This window comes from Paramisgurnus dabryanus, chromosome 11, assembly GCF_030506205.2.
Source record: "Paramisgurnus dabryanus chromosome 11, PD_genome_1.1, whole genome shotgun sequence".
NCBI lineage: Eukaryota > Metazoa > Chordata > Actinopteri > Cypriniformes > Cobitidae > Paramisgurnus > Paramisgurnus dabryanus.
In genome coordinates this window covers 21,407,683-21,431,651 of record NC_133347.1, presented here as the reverse complement: position 1 = coordinate 21,431,651, position 23,969 = coordinate 21,407,683, and the positions used below count along the sequence as shown (strand labels likewise).

Genomic DNA, 23,969 nt, shown 5'->3' with positions numbered 1-23,969 from the left:
CTGTACCAATGTTGCCTTCATGCTCTGTCCATACCTGTCAACCCTCCCGTTTCTCCAGAGATTTTCCCATATTTTATCATTCTATCCCGCTATCATCCCGTTTAAATATTTTCCTGTATTTCGCCCGTATTTTTATCTTCCTATAAACAATCCCACTGGCCGTATTTGATATGTTTGCTACATTCACCACCGGAATGGCAGGTGGCAGTATTAGCTGTAACATCTCACTCACACGAAACTGATGTAAGGTGAGTGATCTGCACGAACACAAATTATCTCGCTGAAATCTTGACAGATTTACAAATGGTTTGGTTTATTTATTAAAAACATTATTAACGTGGCCATAATTCTGAATGCTTGAACATGTTTCATGAACATTATTCATAAGTGTGCAGTGTCATAAGTACATCACTGATGTTCATAACAAACCAAACAGTTTGAAAATCTGTGACAAGATGGACGCCAGGTGCAGACGTCGACCGCCACTGGCCAACAGCATGAACAAGACATCTAGCCTTTATTTTATGTATGTCTATGAATAAAACAAGAAAAAGAATAGCAGTCGAAGAAGAACAGCATCCAGGATGCCGAGCCGCGCACAAAGTTACACAAAATGCAGTGTGCCCCACCAAGCGCACTCAGCAGGCACGTTTGCCCACTCCTGTGTATAAAAACTCGCACATTTGGATGTGCACGCTGGGTGCACATGGCAATGTGCAGGGTATTCTTTGTAACTTTGCGTGTTGGTAAACACTGCTGTTTGTGGTTTACTGTCATGTAAAATCAATCAAACTGGTTAAGCTTACAAATACACTCATCAGAGGGTGTTAAGGAATGCAATGTCTGCGAACTGTGTGACTTAATAAGTTAAGACTAAAACAACCCAGTTTGTGTATTCATTCAGTTCATCGTTTAATTTACAAACAGCACAATGCCAGAAAAAAACAAGTCCCTTGCAGATTCAAGAAAGCCACACAACAAATGATAAAATGTATCCTCCATCCACTCTCTTGCCTAGGAGTTTTCAAACTGTTGGTCAGGACCCACAAGTGGGTTGTCCTATTAATTGTTTAGTTAAAATAAAATACTGAATTTCATCCGTTTTCTAAAACTCAATAATAATAATAACAAAAACGAAATTCTGTTTAGTTCTAAACATGGTAAAATCTGAAAGTTCCTCTAGAATTATTGATGATTCTATTGTAAAACAATCTTCCCAGGTTAAAAGCCTTGGTGTTGTTACTTTTAAGTTACTTTTGTGTTACTGTAGTTTTTCTTCATTGGCTAAGGCTTGATCTTGTTCAGGCCTTGCAGGTGTTTCTTTTTTAAAAAAGTAACTCAAATATTAATGTGTAAATTTATAAAGTAATGCGTTACTTTACTCATTACTTCAGAAAAGTAATATTATTACGTAATGCACGTTACTTGTAATCAGTTACCCCCAACACTGTATAGAACATCAATCATCTTCGTCCTTCATTGACAAGGAATAGTGCCGCAACTCTTGTCCATGCCTTGGTCATGTCACGGCTAGAATATTGTAATTTTATTTGTTTCGGACTCCCTTACAAAATCATCCATAAATTGCAGCTGGTCCACAATTCAGCTGCACAATAATTTCCAGAACTCCTTCTATGGAGCACATTACGCCTGTTCTCTGACATCCATTGGCTTCCTGTTAAATACCAAATCGATTTCAAAAATTTCTCAATAATTTGTCCTCATCTTACCTGTCTGAGCTTCTACAAGATTACATTCCTTCAGGATCCCTTAGATCTTCTTTTTCTTCTTTGTTAGTTTAACCTTGTGTGCATTTGAGCAGTATGGCCTCAAGAGCTTTTAGCTATGCTGCTTCTTTCCTGTGGAATGATGTCCCCCAAGACATCCGAAATAGTGACAGTGTTCATATTTTTCAATATCAACTCAAAACGTACTTATTTAGAAAGGCTTTTTTTATGATAACACATGTGTTGAGTAGATGTTTTATTGTTTTATTAAGTCTCAGTATACACTTTAGTTGTTCACTGTATTCATGATGTTTTAAGATTAAGGTGACCTTAAAGGAATATTCAATTTTCTTAAAAGAAAAATCGAGATAATTTACTCACCACCATGTCATCCAAAATGTTGATGTCTTTCTTTGATCAGTCGAGAAGAAATTATGTTTTTTGAAGAAAACATTGCAGGATTTTTCTCATTTTAATGGACTTTAATGGACCATTAATTAAGATAATCGGAATAAAATAGGAATGCTTCGAGATTGAAAAATTGTGAGGAGGGAATGAAGAATTTGTCTTAGTAAATGAGGGTTAGGTTTTATGCTATAGCTTGTAAAAAAATATATGCATGTTTTAACATGCCATTGCGTATATGTGCATGCTAGAGCTAAATTAATGTTTTAAAGTTTTTGAGCACATTTAGCAGACACTTTTATCCAAAGCAATTTACAGTGCATGCAAGGGTTTTCTCATTTGTGCATAGCACGACCTTGGAATTTCTTGCGCTCCAATGCTCCAAGTAAGCCATGGGAACATTTATTTGAAGAACATATTAAGTGTTTCTTGCTAATTTTAGAAATCAATTGCAACCTCGCAATGCAGGTGTGAAGAACTCAATGCTATCATTGGCCCTGCATGCTGTCTAATAGCAACCCCGCATGCTATCTCTTCACCCCCAAGCGCTTAGCCAGCAAATACACCCAATCATTTTCAAAGCAGATTTATAATACAGAACAAGCTTGCGGAGATATGGCCACAATGAATCACGAACATTAAAGTATTTAACGTTTGAACTTCATAATTATTTATTATGACTTTAATGACAGACGGCCCAATTTCAATTCCTTGTTTATATCGCCCATTGTGCATGAGCTACAGGACATTATGATAAAATCAAAACACAGAGAGTCATTCTCTCACCCATTTATTGCTCTTCTTACTTGTGTGCACGTTGTGCAAATACGGGTGTGTATTTCGGGTGGCTTTGTTTATGGGTGCAGGTAGCCGCTGCGTGTTCTGAATATGAAAGGAAAACTCATAAACTCTTGCTTTTATTACTTTCACCGTTATTAGCTTCTTTCTTTCTTCGGACTGTTGTGACAGTAATGGCTGGCCATGACTATAAGAGTGAACCCTTTATTGCAGCACAGAGGAGAAAATCAACATACTTTGCAGGGATGCTAAAAGTGAGGAATGAGCCGGCTATTGTTCAAACTGTCAGTCCAAATGTTGTTTATTGGCACGAATGATTTGATCAGGAGGTATAGTGTACATCCAAATGTCACTATTAGTAGATGCAATACAAATGGATATTAAGAGTGTGTGGCTTTGAGTAAAAACAAAATAAGTAAAATTACATTTAGCTTATATAAATATTGAGTTTGATTATGCAAACTAAGACTCATAGGTCATTTTGAAGTGGTTTTTCCTAGTGACCACTGAGGATTAAGTGGCTCTAAGCAGTCTCTTTTTGCTTAATGTAAATTGCAGTCAGTATGCATTTATTCTGTGCATTGATTAGCATAAAAACTTTATTATCTCCAGTAGCAGGACACTATTTTTTTAAATAAATGTGCACGGCATACAGAATTATCAGAATCGGGTAATGGACATTGCCATGTTGTATATGAAGATCCATACCTTACAAATATACTCAATTTATTGATTTGTGATTTATTAGTTCATGCTTGTATATAGACTTTAGTAACACTGTATAGACCCTTTTACAGCCCATGTGATCAAATAGCCTTCGCGCGCATTTTGACCACAGGAGTGGTGTTATTCCCCATTGGTTTAGACGTGTTAGCAACTCAGAAAGTTTATTAAAACGGTTCCCCAGCATCAAAACATCTGGTTGTTGCATTTGGTTGCACTAATATAATATACTAATTTACATATCATCGCTGTCCGATCAAAACCACGTATGTCCATTTTGCCAATTTTGAGATTTTTCGACGGATTGAATGTCCAGGTTCATTTCCGTATACAGTATGCTTCACATATCTAAATTCCCAATGAAAAGTTGTTAAATCATGTCGTCTGATTTTCACGTATATCCATTTGGTGTCAAAGCTGTCAATCACGCCACATATCTCCCGCCCCGTGGAAGCATCTCGCCTGTCTTGCGAAGTTTCATCGAAGCTCAGCACTGGATAGCCGAATAAACACTGGTGAGACAATAGCCTCTTTCACACAGTAATTCTGGTAAATTACCATGAATTTACCAGAATGAATTTACCAGTAAATACAAAAATGTGCCGTTCACACATGCAGTGACGTTCCGTCTTTTTACCAGTAAGACATCATTCACACATCAGTATCAAAATACCGGTAAACTCGGAGAGAAAGCGGAAGTTACCTGTGGCGCGCGGCCGGCGAGCTCCGTCCGTGTCGTATTTGTAAACGGCGGGTTATGACTTAATATCCACGGTCCGTATTTTGTTGTTTTCACATCTGTGGCAAGCGGTCGCGAAGTTGCTCGTGACCAAACAACATTGCGTTAGGCGGTGTCAAACTGAACCTGCGCGTTTGCACATTAGGCTTCACAGATGGTGTGCTAAGGACGTCGGCAATTTGGCAATTAGATGGTAAGCTGTTTTAAACAACTTTGGTGAAGAAATGTGGATGTTAACTTCAGGTGTGCTCGACTTTTAAGCAACATGTGTGTGGAAACGTCCGTAAACAGTCTGGGGGAAACCGCGTCACCTGTATAAAAAACTTTCTGATTGGCCCGCCCGATCTGTCAGCGCGGTCTGACGTCATCTAAATGCCGGTAATCCTATATTTTTCGTTCACACACAGCGCTTACCGGCAAATTACCGTTAATCTTACAACCTGTCTTACTGGTAAATTGGGAGCACTGATTTACCGGAAAGGTTCTGTTCACACATGACATGTTAACTGCAATTTACCAGTAAATTACCAGTAAAGACTGTATGTGTGAAAGGGACTAATGACTTTCCTTCATCGAGGTAAACTTTTCTCCCCTGACGCCAGACGTACGTCTAGGAGTGACAAAATTACGGTAGGACTGTGCAAACAAAGTATCTGTCTAGCATTACCGTGTCAGTGTATTGATTCAATGTCCCTTCATAGTTTGCAAGAGACATTTAATAAATTTATAAATAATATTAAATAAACTAAGCTTATTTAATAAAATTAAGACATAGGTTATTTAATAAACTGTGTGTATTCATCTGTCAATATGAAACGCGACTTGGCCATTATAATTTATGATCGGAAGAATGCGTATCGACCACCGTTAATATGCACATATGTCCATTTCAACTCAATTTTGGTTAAATGTGGATTATATCATTACACTGGCAAGAATATGGTTACATTTAAAGATGCCGTACCAAGTATGACAACGCTACATTCAACTGCTTTTAAAATACAGTGTTTTTTCACTTCCTGAAAAGTAACCGCTTTGGACATACATGAGTTTCATCGTGCAGCAACGATATATATATATGTATCTGGCCACTATATTTGGCCATCTGCTAACTTCTTCTATCCACTCCGCTATAGTACACGGATCTGGTAAGTGTGTTGAAAAAGTTGATAAGTCAACTTTTTAAAATAACTTTGTCTGTGTTGCCCCACTGCTGATTCTTGCCATACTTCTGTTGCCATTATGTGCACGCATACTTTGCCACCTCATCATTGTGTACAAACAGTAGAAGGGTCTATACCGCCGTAAATAACTTTTTCCTTTACATAAATGATCTAGATTCTCATAAAGTGGCAAGATTTAAACTCACAATATGAGATAAGAACAGATGGTTATCAAAGACCAAAAGTGTCCAAAAGGTTTAATCTCATTTATATTCCTCAACTCGCTACGGTTTTTAAATGACAAAAAAGAACGATGGCTTATTCTTTTGGAAAGCACTTCTTTTGCCGGGCTTGAGGGATTTGTCAAAAGAAATGAAAAAGAAAGTGAACGAGGACAAGAGCAGATTCCTCTCTTAATAGAGTCTTCAGAAGCACCTGAAATGACCCGTGAAAGAGTCCGATGTCAAATCGTAAAAAGTTGTGTCATATTCCAGGCAGACACATATTTTTCACCCTGGCCTGATATCTATCAAACTAAACACAGAGTGAGAAGTGTGAAGCTGGTGCACTAATAATAAGTACACTGCATTTCCTCGGCAAGGGATTTTTTACGGTTGTATTCAACATAACAACCATGCGTAATTCATGGCATTATGGGAGCTATATATGAAAATGACTCTCTTCATCTGAATCATTTAGCAGTAATCTTACACTCAGGGTTTGCTTGGCTTAAGCATCTGGTTACTGGGCCATTAACACGATTAGTTAATGGACGAGTTTTCCGCACTGGATGGCAAATCCCAGAAATCTTAAAATTAATATCTCCCTTATGATTCATCAAAAAAGAAAAAACTTTCGCTTCTTACGGGTTTATGAAACACACATTTTGCGATCCACTTATATGTTATTCATATACTGTACAGTACATAAATATACAGTATATGAGTATACACCTCTTGATAGTCTCAATCTTGTCCCAGTTGCAGTTTTTTACGATGAAGTACAGCACTCGACTAATATTACTATCCAATTACTGACCGCAAAGAAATGCTAGCCACACACACTGTTGACTCCAGTGATGGATGAACCCTGGGATGTGTATCAAGGCAACCAGAGTGCTAAAGGATCACAATTAATGTTCCCACGTCCTAAATACAGCACACAGGGCCGTTCCACTTCCAGATCGGAAGAGATTCTCGTCAGGGAGCAGATCTGGGCCGTGAGGGTTTGCCGGTTTATCCTCAATATGTCAGTGTTAGTGCTGCGGTCCGCTTGTTTTTCACACCCTTTTAGTAAATGACCAAACACAGGCGGTCTAGAATAATGACTTGGGCTGTCACATCAAATCAAGAAGTGTCAATGCAATCTTTGAAGGGTGCAAGTGAGATGCATTGAGTGGCAACACGGGTCCAATTTTTTCAAAGATATTTGGATGATTGCAGGAATGAGTATCACAGGGTATCATTTAATGCTTCCCATTCTGTGTTGTCATATCAAATAAACTGAAGATGTGACAACCATAACAGCACATATAAATACCAGTCTGTGTAATTGTACGAATACCGCGGTGGCATTAAGCTGCGTTTAAGCTATCATCTAATGGACGCTGTTTGTGTTTGCACATTCCCCAGCTGTACTGTTTATTTTATGCAAAGAAAGAAGGAAAATATGCAAACTCCAAACATCAGCTCACAGCAGGCTTTTGAAGACACAAAAATGGTATTATACAACAAATTGGCAAGAAGATGGATCTGGCAACCCTGTTGAATACACTATTTTCTGTAGTGTGCCTGAGATTTGTCATTCCCTTGCTATTTCTTTTTAGATCAGAATAAAAATGAGTTATTTGGGTTGTTCCAGGCTCTGCGAGGGTCTGATAATGGATTGGAGGCAATATTTCTGTCCTCTTCCGTCTACAATGACTGCTGTCGGTGAATTAAACATTAAACTTAACTCGTGCCAAAGTGACAAATGCCTAGAAGTGGTTTTATTTCACCGAAATGATCACTTTTCTTTTTGTCTAGAACAGAAAAGGACTCGTTTATTTTCATTTTTCATTGTATGGCTGTTGATAGAAAAAGTAGAAGGAAGTAACCGTTCTTATAAATTTTATATAAAATGAACCCGTATATACAGCCTCAACAACCATGTACAGCAATGTGTACATAATGCAATGTATAGTGTACAGCACATGATACATAACGCACAAAAAATATAATGAAAACATTGATGTTTACCTGAGATGATTGATGCCAGGCGAAATGCATCTGAGTGGCGATGAGGAGTCATGGGTTCATAAGGAGACGGCTCATAAAAGTCCTCACCTAAAAAGAAAAACAATCATTAAAATGTATGGTATTGCTTAGTAATGTACAGTTTTACAGCGTTACTCTCAACTTTTAACATATCGATACCAGCAGGTCTTGGTATTGTTAATACACCCTGGAAGTTTCATAGACACCCTTAAAACACCCTCCTGATCAATAACGAAAACAATTATGTAACCATCACACGACATAAAAGCAAATGAAAAATGACTGGATTTATGACGTCACTACTTATTATTTTCTACCCATTCATTTTCATTTGACCTGCCCCACAGAAAGACACAGAACATCCTCATATTATTGGCTCCGCCCACTGGTGTTCAGTCAGTGGAGCGACTCAAATGGATCTGAAAGAGTAGTTGTTTACAATCTTGATAAGATTGTAATAACAGTATTCCAATATCAGACCAAATACTGTGCTGTTGCTGGGTATGAAAACGTCTTGGTTATGTATAATATAACCATTGTGCCTTGAAGGAAGAAAACTGAGATGTCATGTGGTGACCGACATATTGGGAACGCGCTTCGCGGGACTAATCAACTTCGAGAAACTTGTAAAACTCCGAAGTACACCTAAAGTACACCCGATTTCTCAACATATACAGACCATAGACAGACGACTTGCTGATTTCTCCTGTGTTTATATGAAAATCTGATTTATTCACTTGTGTTTTATCTGAACTAAATGAACATTTATTTCATGACCCCAATGTGCCATGATATGATATTTATTTGATTTATGCAAACAAAAGTGCACTTACATGTAAATCAATTTTTAATTGTTAGCTATTGACTTGAGTTACTGGGATCTGTTGGGAGTGGATGGGAAACCAGTATAAAGTCTGTGGTAGTGTTATAGTGATGTAAAATTTTCATAGTATTTCATCTCTAGTTTGTACTTTGTTTACATTTGACTCATTCTGTGTGATCGTGTCACTACTATTGCACTTTAATGCTGCTTCTGATACCTTATGACAGTGGATTTAAACTTCAAATTAGGTAGTCTGTCATTAATGACAGTTCGTTGGATGGAAAATGCCCTTCCTTTTCCAAAATTTGTTTTACTGCCATAAACATCATTACTGCAAATATTCGTGAAATATAATGATATAATTTTGAGGCTTAATCGCCCACCCCTAATGGCTTGTTTGTTTTTAAACAAATTTACTGTCATGTCAGATCTGACCTTCTTTATATGCCTATTGTTTTGGACTAAACAAAGATTCAGAAAACTTTAAGTAACCGATTTCATTTAAATGACTTCTGTAAGTATTAATTATATTGCACAAGAAAAATGAAGTAGAAGATCTGATAACTATTTATACATGCATTTTGGAACACATTTTTTTGTAATATTTTAAGTACACCTCAGGGATACTTGAATACTGTAAAAAAAAAACTTTAATATGCCTGACTTGTGTACAACCCACGTGTGCATTTTATATATAAAAATACTATACAATAGCATTAAGCATTCACCAACATGTATTCGGTTTTCTGTGCAATGCACTCTGTATACTGCATACTATTTTTGTATTTAGCAATGATACACATTTCAGACAGGATTACAGTATACTACACTGCTGTCACATGACCTTATGTTGAACGTATATCTAGTTGAGTGAGTGGCATCCAGTTATAATCTTCTTATAAATTCCCAGTGAAATGTGTAAAAGGTTTAAAAAATGTCCCGTAATCTGCTAAAGAATGTTAAAAAACAGGTCTGAATGATAGACGAAACATCAGTCCAGGATTTAAATGAAATGCAGCAGTAAGATAAACATCCAGAAGCAGGGTTGCCAACCTCTTGTCACGCTCCCAGTTTGTCTCCCTGTCTGTTTCCCTTGTTGTCACCATTTGTCACCCTCAGGACTACATTTCCCATGATCCTCCATGCTTCCTCACTTGTTTCACATCTACAATCATACTCATAAATGTATTCCGCAGTACGTTTAAGCTCACTCTGTTTTCCCCATTGTTGTCTTGTCTAGTCTATACCAGTGGTTCTCAAACTGGGGTCCGGGGCCCTCAGGGGGGCCACGAGATGGTGCCAGGGGGGCCCCAGTTTTATGACATTTTATAAAATACATTCATTTATCATGAATTCTGTGTAATTAAACCTAAAAAAAAATAAGGCTACTAACCAACAGCACTACATTGTAAAACTTAATATGTTTTGTTTAATTAAAATGTTAAATTTTAGAACAGTATTTTGTCATAAATTTTCTTTGGGGGGGCCGCGAAGGAAGGCACCGTACACAAGGGGGGCCGTACGCAGAAAATGTTTGAGAACCACTGGTCTATACTACACTTTAAGGGTGCAAAAGAGGATGTTTGTTTTATACATTTTTGCAATATTACTTGAAACTGTCTTTACTAAATGATAAAAGACTATTTATTAGCTGCACTGAAAGTAATAATATTAATATATGTCATCTGTGCATAAGATAGGGCCTTAAAAACATCAGCCAATTGCTCATGCGGTCATCGCATAAGCGATTGGCCCCCTGGCTTGTCAATCACTGCCATTACGATCCTTGTGAGAGACGTGCGTGCTCCAGTAACTAAACACAGGTGACGCATGCGCATGAAACTCCGTCTTAAGTTTAGTTTTGTTTTCATTGTCGATCCTGCTTTCCTCCTCGAATTTGCACCACAGTAGAGAAGAAACTCGAAGGAGGACGCAAAAGAAAGACTTTTTTAAGCTGCTGGGAATAGGAGAAAATTGTCAGAAGAACGTAATGTAAATGGAGTCGTTATTGGAGAAACATTTCAACGCTGGAGAGCAATGAAGGAACAGAGAGGTGTCAAGACAGACGCGCAGTTCGCAAAATTCTTCCCGACAGGTAACAGTGATTATTCTTTCTTTGGGGAATAATTATTGTTGTACTGTTATTCAGGTATATTGATGTTGTTCTTGTACTGTAGTTGTAAGGCAGTGACCAGTCTGCTACATGCTAGTTGAAATGGGAGTAGCGTCGACTGATCTAACGTTTTAACGTCTTATTAGTTTATTATCATAATTTCACATAATGAATCCACTGACGCGACACAGCATATGCCGGTGGTAAACAAACACTTGTGTTCAAATATTCGTGCACGAGTTTTGGAAGGCGTTCCCTAGAAATGAGCTGTGAAGGAGGGAGGCTGTTCTTACGCATGCGCTCATTTAAAAAACTCAGTAACCGTTTTTGGATTCTCAGTCAGCAAAAAACATCCTCTTTTGCACCTTTAAGGGGCGGTTCACATTTCACGTCTAAAACCACACAGAAAAATGGGGCCGCAGCCTTTTCTCCCTTTTTTTCTACACGCTACATGTGCAATCTGAAAATTTTTTTCAAGTGGCTGCAGCAACATTCATAATAACATATTTGCATGTGCAGAAGACGCAAAATCTGAATCGCCTCTAAGAATGGCTGTGTTAAAAACAACACAAATCAGTGTCAGTTTGGGACAACACTACTAAATGCGTTGTGCCAAAATAGACACATTTCTGTGTTATTATAAGAACAACTAATTTTGTGTTACTTTTACACAACTTGTGTGGTCACTTTGTTATTTTAACACAAAATCAACACAAAATGACACATAATGTGTTAAAATGATACGTAATGGGCCCTATTATACACCTGACACAATGCAGATCAATGTGTTTTTTGCTAGTTTTAGCCTGACGCAGTTAACAATTTCAGGTCAAGTTGTTTAAATAGCAAATGCATTTGCGCCCATTTGTGTGCCCATGGCCATGCTGGCTTGAAAACAATGGGTGTTTAAGTGCATTGTTGGGGTGTTGAGGCAACTAAAAATAGACTACACTATTGACAAACTAAAACCTGTGGCCGGTTGCATAAACATAGCCGTGACAATAAGACTGCGTCTTAAGAATGATTCTGACCAACTAGCAATTAGTTAGGGCTAATCAGTATTATTATTTGGATTTAAATTAGACTAATCTACCTTTCTATGTAACATACTTAAAACACTTATGATCAGTCTTGAAGAAAAAAATTCATGACTAACTTTTAAGACTAGTCTTAAAGTTTTATGCAACCGGCCACTGGTCTAGAAATGTCAATGGCGCAATATTGTTTTTGTTATTTAAAGAGTGCGCTATAAACAGGATGACAACCCGCGTTTGCTTATTACACACATGAATGAGCAGCACCACAAGGATTAAAAAGTAACAATTTATTATTGAGTCTCTTGGATATAAATGATGACAGTTTACAGGACCTTAGAAGGTGTGAAGCTGAGATTAGCTGGCAGAAGAGCTGCTTTTTTGCTTTTAAAAAGTGCTAATATTGCATTTATATGTATTTTTTATGCTACAACACATATTTAAAGTATATGATGACTTTGTATCTTTGGATATGGTGAGATGAGAACCATTTTTAAGTAATATTTTTTTATCATGTATCATAATTTATCAGCTAATTTTACTTATTACTCCATTACTGAAATAATGACATTTAAAGAGAAAGCAATTGGCTTTTAAAGGGGATGGGAGATAAGACTCTCATTGGTTTATTGTACGTTATACCCAAAAAACACCCATTACTCATTACAAGAATAGGAACAATCCTTTTAGACTGTGAGTCAAGCGCACAGACTATTTTTACTATTGTTAAACTAGCAAAAGTGGATTCGGACACACCTTAAGTGCACTTGCGCTGTACGCTTTAGACCATGCGATTAGATCTTTTTAATAGGCCCAATATGTTAAATAGCATAACACAAAAAATGTATAAAAAAATGTACACATCCTTTCTTAGAGTGTATGCTGTGTTTGATTGTTACTCCTATGTTAGAATTTACCCTGTGGAAATTAAAGCCTGTTTTACGCCTTCATCTTCGTGCATGTTTTGTGACAACACAGTCACTCCCGTGACACCTCTGTAATAGATCATAAGCTATTTGTTTATGTATTTACACTGGACTGCAAACAGCATCTGCTACGGTTTACACTTGTGTAATTAACATTTATCTTTCTTTACATGTGTAAAAAATCCTCTGCCTTTTCATCTATTATTTATTCATATTTACCGGTGAGGCCAATGAAAATCTACAGCCTACACTGAAAGAGCGTGCCGCTAGGATTGTTGGCTAGAAAATGCATAAAATGTGTAACCTGAATGCGCTGTAAGACGCTTCGGATAAAAGCATCTGCCAAATAATGCAATAAACGTAATGTACTGTAAATCTAGAGCAAGGATTGTGTGAGAAATAAAATACGACTGTGGCTTCACTGCTTCCTTCTCGTTTTCCTGGTGGTCCTACAGCATCATTTTAAATACACAATCATTCCTTGTGATTTACACACCTGGGTACTAGCACTCAGCTTCGTCTTTCCGTTAGCGATCGCAGATCATTTGCGTTTTTTAAGGCATGTCGGTCTCATTTTATCATACAGTGAGCTTCACTGTCACTTTGGATCAGGGATGTGTGAGCTCCATTGATGTATCTGAGCTGGATAGGATACAGCCGGGCTGGGTAAATGCGTAGAGATCTGATGAAGGATGGCGTGTGTCAGATGGTTCCTAACTCACATTAGAGTAACATGGAAGAGTGAATATTAAGCATCACTCATCCTGCTGACCAAGAGTTAGAGAGTGACTCTGCTGTTAGACAGATGTGATTGCAATTCGTGAATTATTCTAACAAAATTTTATGTTGAGGAAAATAAATTATTGGTCCAAAATTGCATGCTTTATTTCTTCTATAAAGTACTATAAACTAATGTTCCTATATTTCTATTTAGTTACAATGAAAAGGGTCTAAGGGTTTTCAAGCTCTGTAAAGGATACAAAAGTGCCACAAATACAGTAACAGAAGTGATAGGGCTTCAAGTCTTCTACAGTCATACCAATATACAGTAAGTTTGTGTGAGATTGAAATTTAAGTCACAATCACAGCCGATTTGAATACTCTGCCTTGTCTTCTTCCTGTCATGATAATGAGAGTTTCTGAGAAAATTAGCCTTGTCGGTCTACAGCAGAATGAGTCAGATATGCTTAATTAATGGGTCGAAGTAGGTAAATGATTTAGGCTAATCTGGTTCTGGAGTGACTCTGGTTGACTCACTGACTTCAGTTGCAGAGGTTAACCGCTCACTGGAGATTATCAGTGACTAATGACTCTCCCTGTACACAGATATAGTGTGCAAGCTGTACAGTATGTACCGGTTTAATGGAGCTTTTGCTTGCTATTTAATGCTTGAAACTTCAGTGTCCATCCGCTGTAATTGCATGGTAAAAAGCTACAAGTAATGTTTTTTTCCACTTTTGTGTAATAAATAAATTCATTTAGATTTGAAACAACATGAAAGTAAAAATTATGACTAGAACTATGATAAGAACTTTCTTCTGTAAGGGCACACATTATGCCCATTTTTACAAGATGTAATATAGTCTCAGGTGTGCCTAGAATGTGTCTGCAAAGTTTCTGCACAAAATACTCCCCAGATTATTTGTTACAGCACGTCCAAAATGTTCCTATTTGTGTACCATTTTCACGTTACCTTACCAGCAGACAGAGAGTGCTTTCGGTTAAAAGTAGATCTGATTCCTGTGAATATAGGTCTGAGATATTAGTAGCCTTAGTCGAATTAGTGCTACAACATGCTAGCAAACACATTTAAAAAAGTTTTTGTTTTGTTGTCGTGGGCGGGGCTTCGTTTGTGTGACGTCACATTAACAAAGAATTAAACCAACATGTCTAATGAGACTGCTTTGATTTAACCCTGGGTTCTCCATGGGGTCAAATTTGTTCAATAGAAGAAATGGGTTTTTGGATTCTCCGGGGTTCTCCAAGGTTAATTGGGATTAAAGAGCACCTACTCAGGACTCAACATAAAGGACTGCCCGATGGCCCGGGCCAATAAACAGTATTGTCATTTGCCCGTGCTTCATCCTCAGTAAGTATATTTTTTGCCTGTGGCTGTTTGTCTGTATGTATACTTATGCAATGTTACCATCGAGACACAATTTAAGTGTTGCGAACATTAACTTCTCAGCAATGGCATAAGGTTTACATTTGCCAATTGCCCTATCAAATAGTGAATAAAATGTATAGGTATACAATTATATTTGACTTATATGTGACACTGAAATCTTTTTTAGGTGGGGCCAATGAAAATTTTGGCAGGGCAAGTGAAAACCTTAACCACTGGCCCAACCGGGCCAGTATAAAAAATTATTTGCGTTGAGTCCTGCCTACTTTATTTCTAATAAAAACAACATTATTTTGTGTATTTGGTATAATACAATGTGTTCACATGGTTTATGTTAAAAATCTTTTTTTTTTTAAGTTCACTCTCTTCCTGAAACGCACGGATTTGAGAAGCTCTGTGTTCCTGATTGGCCAGCTAATCTGTTTGTTGTGATTTGTCTGAATATTTCTGACCTCAGCTGTAAATGTGACGCTCCTTGGTTCATAATGCAGTGCTAACCGTAGTTAACTTACAGGCTGTGAGTCCAAAGTGGGAGAAATTATGATAATGTCTGTCTTTTCTACATGACCAATCCCATTAAGTAAACTGTTGCCTACAATCTGTGTGTTTGTTGTAGTCCAAGAAAAGAGATTTACATTAGAGGCGATAACTCGCATTATCGTTTACTTTGGGGTATGTACTTTTGCATATCATTAACATGTAATACACACTTACACACCAAAGGAAATGTAAAATCATGAATTAGACCATTGGTGGTCTTTAAAAAGAAGAAGAGGGTGGATTTCTTTCATTGAACAGTGGTTGTGTTCACACACAGCCAGGGACGTGCACAGGAATTTTTAGGGGCAGTTGCTCTGACCTAAATAAAGGGAACCCCCCCTCAAAAAAAAATTTTTTTTAACTCACGGCCTATATGAAGGACTGAGAATAACAGGGTCTTTATTAAAATCAGCAAACATGTTTGCCTAATGCCTACCAAAAAAACTTGTAGCCTAGGCTGCTTGTCTGCAAGCTGTAGCTAGCTATTACCTGTCTGATTATTTAGGCTTAAACGAGGCAAACTCAGCCTAGATTCATGAAGATTTTAACAGAGGTGGAAAGAGTAGCCAAAAAAACTTTACTCAAGTAAAAGTACAAGTAACTAAATAAATAATTACTCAAGTAGAAGTAAAAAGTATGCAATGAAAATAATACTCAAGTAGCGAGTTACTAGTTACTCATGAAAAAATTAATCTAGATATACACGCGCAAACACACACACAAACACACACACACACACTCATGGTTTCCATGTTTTGTGGGGACATTCCATAGACATAATGCATTTTATACCGTACAAACTGTATATTCTATTCCCCTAACCTGCCCCATTCCCTAACCCCAACCATCACAGAAACCATTCAGCTACTTCACATTTTCAATAAAAATCATTCTGTTTGATTTATAAGCTTGTTTCCTCATGGGGACATCAAAATGTCCCCACGAGGTCACAAAAACACTGGTATTCCTATCTTTAATCTTTATGGGGACAATTGGTCCCCACAACGTGATAATTACCAGGTACACACACACACACACACACACACACACACACACACACACGCACACACACACACACACACACACACACACACACACACACACACACACACAATACAGTGCCCTCCATAAGTATCAGAACTGTAAAGACAAGATTTTTCTGTTTGCTGTGGAGACCAGAAATTGGTAAGATAAATATCAGTATGTCAGAAGTTTAGAATGTCACATTTTATTAACCTTTGTTTATGTTTCAACACATGCTTTACCAAAAAGGAACAACAGCATTAAATGCTGACTTGTGTGTGTTGTACACAAATGCTCATAAGTGAATCAAACTGATCCTACACATTTTATGCTTTTCATGTGTAAACAATCAGGACACAGCTCAGTGACCATTAAAAAAAAATAATGTGACAGATTCTGTACTTTTGTCTCATGTTCATCTTTTAATGTTTAGACATTTCTTGACTCCACAACAAACAGAAGAAAACTTATGAAGGGCACTTCTACAGTATGTGTAAAACTGCAACATACACAAACAGTACAGAAAAAGAATACAAACACAGAATAGACAAGCATTTCAAATTAACAAATTAACTCTAGTGTCAATGTTGATGTAGCTTATAGCTGAAATATCAGACAAGTAAACTGACAACAGTTTTGCATATGTATAAAGTTAGAATCTTCTAAGATGGTCTGAGGACATTGACAGTTTACACTTACATAAAAATGATTTTAGACAAAACTCATGTTTTCTTACGTTGTCATGTCACGTGTGTTTTGTGAGAATCACTTACATCATAAAGTACAGACAATCATCAGACGTCAATCATCGATGTATTTTCTTCAATCTGTGCTACAATCCTTCTGGAGGTTGCACGCGTTTAACTGTGTCTGACGACGAACAGGTCGCGTGTATGTAATGGCGGGTACATGTGTGAAGTTTTGCTTTTTGTTAAAAGATTGGTAAATTCATTTCCACGTCACCCAACACTGGTTATATTCTGCGTGTTTCTACATAGGTTACGAGTAAAACAGCTTCGGACGATTCCGTTTTTGCAGCGATCTGAACAATTCATTCAAACTGATTCACGAACCAATTTAAAACGTTTGGCCCATTCGCTTTGTGAAGAATCGACTCAAAAGACTCATTTATTTGCAACACTTTGTAAGGAATCGACTCAAACGAGTCATTAATTCGCGAATGCTCCAGAAACACAAGATAGCAATTTAAAAATAAAATACAAATTTCGTAATTAATTAAAATACAGTAACGAAGTAACGCTGCATAGTGTAAACGAAGTAAAAGTACAATTTATTTTTTTCCACCTCGGAAGGGCAACTTGAGTCGAGAAGGGCATGTGGGCAGTTGCCCGGGCAACCTGAGCAACCCCCCTGTGCACGTCCCTGCACACAGCCAACACACATTTATGTCCACTCCAAATACCTTGTAGAAGTGAATTTTGCACAATATGTGCCCTTTAAGTCAAAAATGGAAAAAAAGGGAATTGGTCATTAATTAGATAATAAAAATAAAAAAATTAAATAACACACAGATACACAACTGATAGTATTATTTTATAAAAATATATTATATTTTTAAACCAAAGATGAATAAAATCAGCATTTCCAGTGTGCATATAATTTAGAGGCTATTACATTACTAAAAAAATGGAATCTGCAATTGCACCTTTCCTTGAAATTCACTCCGTGGACTTAGTCCCCCTACAGTATGTCAGTGTTTTCCAACTCCAGTCCTTGACAGTTTTAGATGTCTCTCTTTAAAACACTTGAACTCACCAGCCTTCTTTCACAATGTCGGAAATTACTCCATAGTAAACATACTAACAAGCTGATGAGTTGACTCGGATGATTTATATAGGGAGACTTCGGAAACAGTCTGGGTGGGTGGCCCGGAGGACTGGAGTTGGGAAACACTGCCCTAAGTCACCCCTTATTTTCAACTCTGAAAAACATTTTGTATGCTATTCATTAAAAAAAGTTTGTTGAATTCCCGCACACAGCGCTGGGTCAAAAAGGGACTAACCTAGCCATTTGGGGTTGAAGCAACCCAGCATAGGTTAAAGTTAAAGGTACAGTTTTTTTCATAGTGCAAGTAAAGTCTAGTTAAATAAAGTCCAGTTGCTTGAGCCCAACTATAATAGACATTCTACATTGACTTGACGCATGTCAGGTACCTCAATCACAAATGTAACGTTTTGCAGTAAGCGACATTGTCTTTTATTTGCTCTGTGTTTTGATTGAACGGTTATGTTTGAACTTCATAATGCCGAGCACAGTGTGAACCTGCTTTAAGTAGCACTTACTAAATGTACGAAACATTTAAATTAGCATATGTCCTTTCTTTGTGACATTTCAATCTGAATAAGAGCTCCATCATTCACTCTCTCTTCCTTCACCTGCAATCATCGCAATGTGAAGTGAACTCTGATGGTCATTTGAAGAGACAGCTTATTACTCGAGTCCACGGGGAGTCTGTCTCTCTCCTTTCCCTTGTGTCTTTCTCCCTCTCACGCTTTCTTGAGTTCTGTCTCTTTGTCTATGCTGCGTGTCTGTCTCTCTTTGTCAGTAAGTCCAGCTCAGGAGCTGTGAGGTGACAGCTGAACGGACACAGTTGTCTGATGGCAAGCTATTGAGAACACTCAATGCTTTTCTGTAGTGTGAGGTGGTGACCTGCTTAACAGCCCTTCAGCTTCACACCGGGGACACAAGACGACATCAACAGGTTTCTATAATATAGTATTAAAATTCCAATTAGAAAAAAACTGTCAAAATATGTACCCCAGCTATCACTGGGTACCCTTTAAAGGTCCTAATATGTACTATTAGGTACAGATATGTTTACATTTGGTACAAAGACGATCTGGAGGTATAAATAAATAAGCTCTCTTTGGTACCAATATGTACCTCTGGGGTACTAATATGACCTCTTTAAAGTCCCACCAGAAAAACACGATTATGCGATCGCATGATTCAAGGAATAATCAGCCAAAGTCTGCTGGGAGCGCATTTTTTCAAATACTCCGCACTTTTGCAGCATAAATTTCATCAGATTTCCTTGTGTAAAATATGTAGGCTTGCATGATGTCATAATCCCCGCATTTTCGTAGCAAATACCATATATCTTAGCAGAAAGTTGAAAAATTTTGCATTTACCTCACACAAGCACAGCCATGTCCCCTGTTGCCATGGGAACGTTATGAAGTGACGTGATAATGTGACGTGAACATCACTGAAAAGCTGCAAACAGTTTTTGCAAGTTCCCGCAGTTTTTGCAAGTTCCCACAATTTTTGCAAGTTCCCGCAATTTTTAAAAGTTCCCGCAATTTTTGCAAGTTCCCGCAATTTTTGCAAGTTCCCGCAATTTTTAAAAGTCCCCGCAATTTTTGCAAGTTCCCGCAATTTTTGCCCGCAAAAATCACAAAAAACTACAGTCCCAGTGACAGCTGGGGTACATATTTTGACCATTGTTATTTCTGACAGTGTATAATGTCTATAATTTTGTCATAGTCTGCAATCATTTAATATCATAAATATTGGTCATAAGAAGTCCAAGGCCAGGCTCACATACATGAAATCGGCTTATGAAATATGGTTGCAGCACACACACAAGAGAATCTTGACAAATGTTTTTACATAAAATCTTAAACATGCTCACACTAAAAGATTGGAAAAGTATGACAATTATCACAAACACACATACAAGATATTATTTTAAGATATTAAGATCAGTAGGAGCACTTCACGTGACCTCACAGGTAAGTGGGTGCAAACGAATAAGATACATGTGACACATTTATTTTTATTTTTAATGTTTACATTTGCTAGCCTGTATGCTAGCAACTTTCTTCCTTCACCAGATACATTTAAAACTGAGGTGATTTCTTCAGGCAACGGTTGTGATATGTTTTTTATGAGCGTGCTATTCAGACAGTCATGTTGTTCCACACTTTCACAAGCCGTCCATGAAAGTGCAAATAACCCAAGGGGGAAGATATTTATAATTGAAAAATTCATTTCTGTGATGTCTGATAGTGACATAAATACTGTACACCCATATTTCATAACCAAACTGTTGAGGTTTATATCATTTGTTTCTATGTTTTGCCATTTCCTGCCCTTACAACAGGATACGTAAACCATTTTAAAAAAGTCTGGAGGTGATGAAAAGATGAATATATAAAATCTCTCAGCACAGGGAGAAAGCAATTCAATGGATGTCTTGTGGAAGACCATAACCGTAAAGAATCATTCCTCCACATATACTTTCCATCGCTGTCTGTTTGCTGTGAAAAATAAACACGTAATCGATGAGCACACGGTAAAACAGAGAAGTAAGCTGAAGGACTGGTCGTTCTTATCACAAATGTGAAATGAATTCAATTCTGCCGTGTATTAGGTGTAAAAATGGTGAACTAAATGGTGAAGACAGCAGAGTTCTCAGTCTACTGTTAAATCATGCTGTGCACTTCACAGATGCTTGCTGGGTAATTGCTTTTGTGTAATTGTTTGTGAAGGGCCTGAGACCAGACAATCAAACTATATGTGACCTCTGCAAAACCTCAAAATAGATTTTGTAAATAACGTTTTATCATTTGACTCTCTACACCTATTGTAATTAATGCATACCGGTAATAAAATCACTTTTAATTGATGCATTATTAGCTGTAATATATCATTTTATGCAACAGTTCTTTCTGGTTCTCGAATCTGATTGGCTAAGAGCTATGCGATATTCTACTGATAACGGCACAGTAACGCTTCACCTTTCGTATCATTCCGCCACCTAGTAATGGAGGTCCTTTAAACAGGCTCATCTCTAAATGGAAAATCTGCACGCACACGGACACACACAGACGCGCTGTTTTTAAAAACACTCTCGGTTTGTCTCATTAGTTCACTAGCTCGTAAATCAGTCTCTGAATCCCAATCGGAAGTGATTATTCCGTCAAAGATCAGGGCTCTTGGATGTATCTTTAAACTTAATGGGAGTAATGTCTTCTTGTCACATCGTGTGGACGATTAACACTTGGAAAGAGGAATGTAAACAATACTTTTTTCTGGAGCAATCTCTCTTCTCAGAACGCGAAAACACCGTCGAACTGCAGGTAAGCACAGCTTTTAAATGTGCACTTAAATCATTTATTTTATTGTGACGTGACTATTAAAACATGTTATGAGATATCGCCACTGATATATTTATAAGCAGCATGCAAAAGCATCTCCCTGACACTTATAAAAAACAGTTTTATATAGTATTGACAAGAACAAAGTCTAATCAAGTGCTCGTATCGCGTTAAGATTAAATGGGAAAGCAATAGTAACATTATATAAGTATAGTTTTATCAACTTTTACCTCGCGCCATAACAATAACAACACAAAAGAGACTAAATATGAATAAGAAACCAAGTAATAGTTTCATCATGACACCAAATACTGCTGATTTGATCTCATTTTTGACCATCAAACACAGACAGGGCCAACATCAGAGCCAGGGAATCCCTGTCAGAGATGTAGCCCAGAGAGGGTGGTGGTCAGCAGGGCGAGTGAACACTGACGTCCGCTCATGCTCTGGTTCTCATACACACCGAATCTTACTAAGCAAATGTTCAAACAGGCGCTATCTTTACTTATCGACTGTAGATTTAAATATAATACATATACATTCTCGACTGAACTAATCTTAAAACTACACTTTGTGACCAAGAAACGTTAATATAAAGAAACGGCTAATCCGTCCATTGAGTTATTATGAGATTAAAAGCAGCCGAAAGTGTAACCTGTCATTCTGGCCGCCCTCAAATCCGTGGCAGAAGAAAGTAGTTCCCAAACAAAGAGGCTTTTAAAATAACTCCGTTGTTGTTTTCTAGTTTTCTTTTTTCAAACGTGTGCCGTCAAACTGTTGAATAAAAGCAATATCACTCTTGGAGTCGTGTGATATAGCTCTATATCATCACGGCTGTGATTGCCTACGGCCTCGTGCCTCTGGCCTAATCACAGCTGTGATGATATAGAGCTATATCACACTCCTACTCGAGCGATATTGCTTAAATATCCTCCCCTTTATTTTACCAGCTCACCAAAAGTAGGGCATAACAACTTTCCTCGCGTAAAGACCTATCTCTTTTATGCTGTCACCATTGACTTTGTTTATATCATTGATGTTTGGTTCTAATAAACCCCAGTTATCCTGTTAATGCTCCATTAGGTCAGCAGGAAGCAAGTAATTCAAGCAAAGCAAGCACTGATGTCTAAGTATCAGCCAAGTCATTCAATATCAACCTCACTGAATGAGGTCTTTGATCCTGTTCCAAAAAGACATTGGATACAGAAACAGACTGTGATTTCATCCACAATGTCCAATAGTTTATTTTAGAAACATCCTGTTAGGATTCTTACAACGATCCTTGATTTGAAATGAGATGTGTATGTGTGTGTGTGTGTGTGTGTGGGGGGGGGGGGGTTGCTTAGTGCAAATTTGCCCACAGATTTTTTTTTTTTCTTTTGGAAATCTGGGATAATCTATTTGTTTAAATTGTAAAAGTGCAAAAAGTTTTAATTTAATATAATATATATGTTTAATATGACATATTTTATAATGTCTTATGTTTAGTGTTGGGTTAAATCGGTGATCATTATATGTTACAGCATATAAACAGTGGCTATGTGCTTTTAAAAACAAGAAAGCTGTTTGTCCGGTCATGCCCACCAGTATTTTGGTGCAAATTTTGCTCTTGCTCAGTAGAAGAGAGAAAGAAGTGAGTGAGAGAGAGAGAGAGAGGGAGAGAGAGAGAATTTCCTCTAAATTGCTTTATATAAAACTTGGAAGCCTACATGAATACAGTCATCAAAACTGTCCAGTGGGACATCCAAATAAATCACTATCACAGCAGCTTTAATGCCTATTGTGTCACAAAAATCTGTACATTAATTAAAGAAGCAAACTTGTGTTTATCAAGAGCACTTAGCCACCTCAGCTTAAAGACCTCTTGGGAAATCAAGATGGTAATCAGGAGTAAAGATCAGTTCTTTAAAAAACAACAAAGCCTCAACACATCTGCTTCTACAAACAAAGTAAATATACTTGGAAGTTTTTTTTGATAGCCATTGTGATAGTGTAACACTCATTAGGTCTTAACCAAAAACATGTGCAGCCTCAAGAGACCTTTAAAAATAAAACATCCAAACGACTTGGTTACATAGGGTACATCCTGTAATCTACAGTCTGTACATGAAATCCTGTGTAAACTTTTTTTTTACATTTGCCTCATTTATTTTCACATTTGCCTAAAAAGTTTTCTGTCACTAGGGTGGTTCCCATTTAAAGGCTTATTTTGTACCTTTATGGGCATACAACACATTTCAATTTTGTACCTTTTGGGGTACAATATTCTACCCTAAGAACCTAATGTCTTCCTTAAGAAACAATTTTGTACCAGTTAAATTTTAGGCTTTCAAAACATTTAACTGTACCTTTAAAGGTACACTAGATCCTTAAGGTACAGTCATTGTATAACTGTATGTTTAGGGTAGCACTTTATTTTACAGTACGTGTGTATATATGGTAAATGTGTTGT

At 37.4% G+C, this 23,969-nt stretch overlaps 1 protein-coding gene across 1 annotated transcript in view; it reads right to left on the bottom strand.

Annotated features, from left to right (window-relative positions):
• gfra2a (GDNF family receptor alpha 2a) overlaps window positions 1-23,969 on the bottom strand; it is an 89,887-nt gene that overhangs the window by 44,741 nt on the left and 21,177 nt on the right. The window contains exon 3 of the mRNA XM_065247393.1: window positions 7,793-7,879. Coding sequence (XP_065103465.1) covers window positions 7,793-7,879 — 87 coding nt within the window. The remainder of the gene's footprint in view (window positions 1-7,792; window positions 7,880-23,969) is intronic.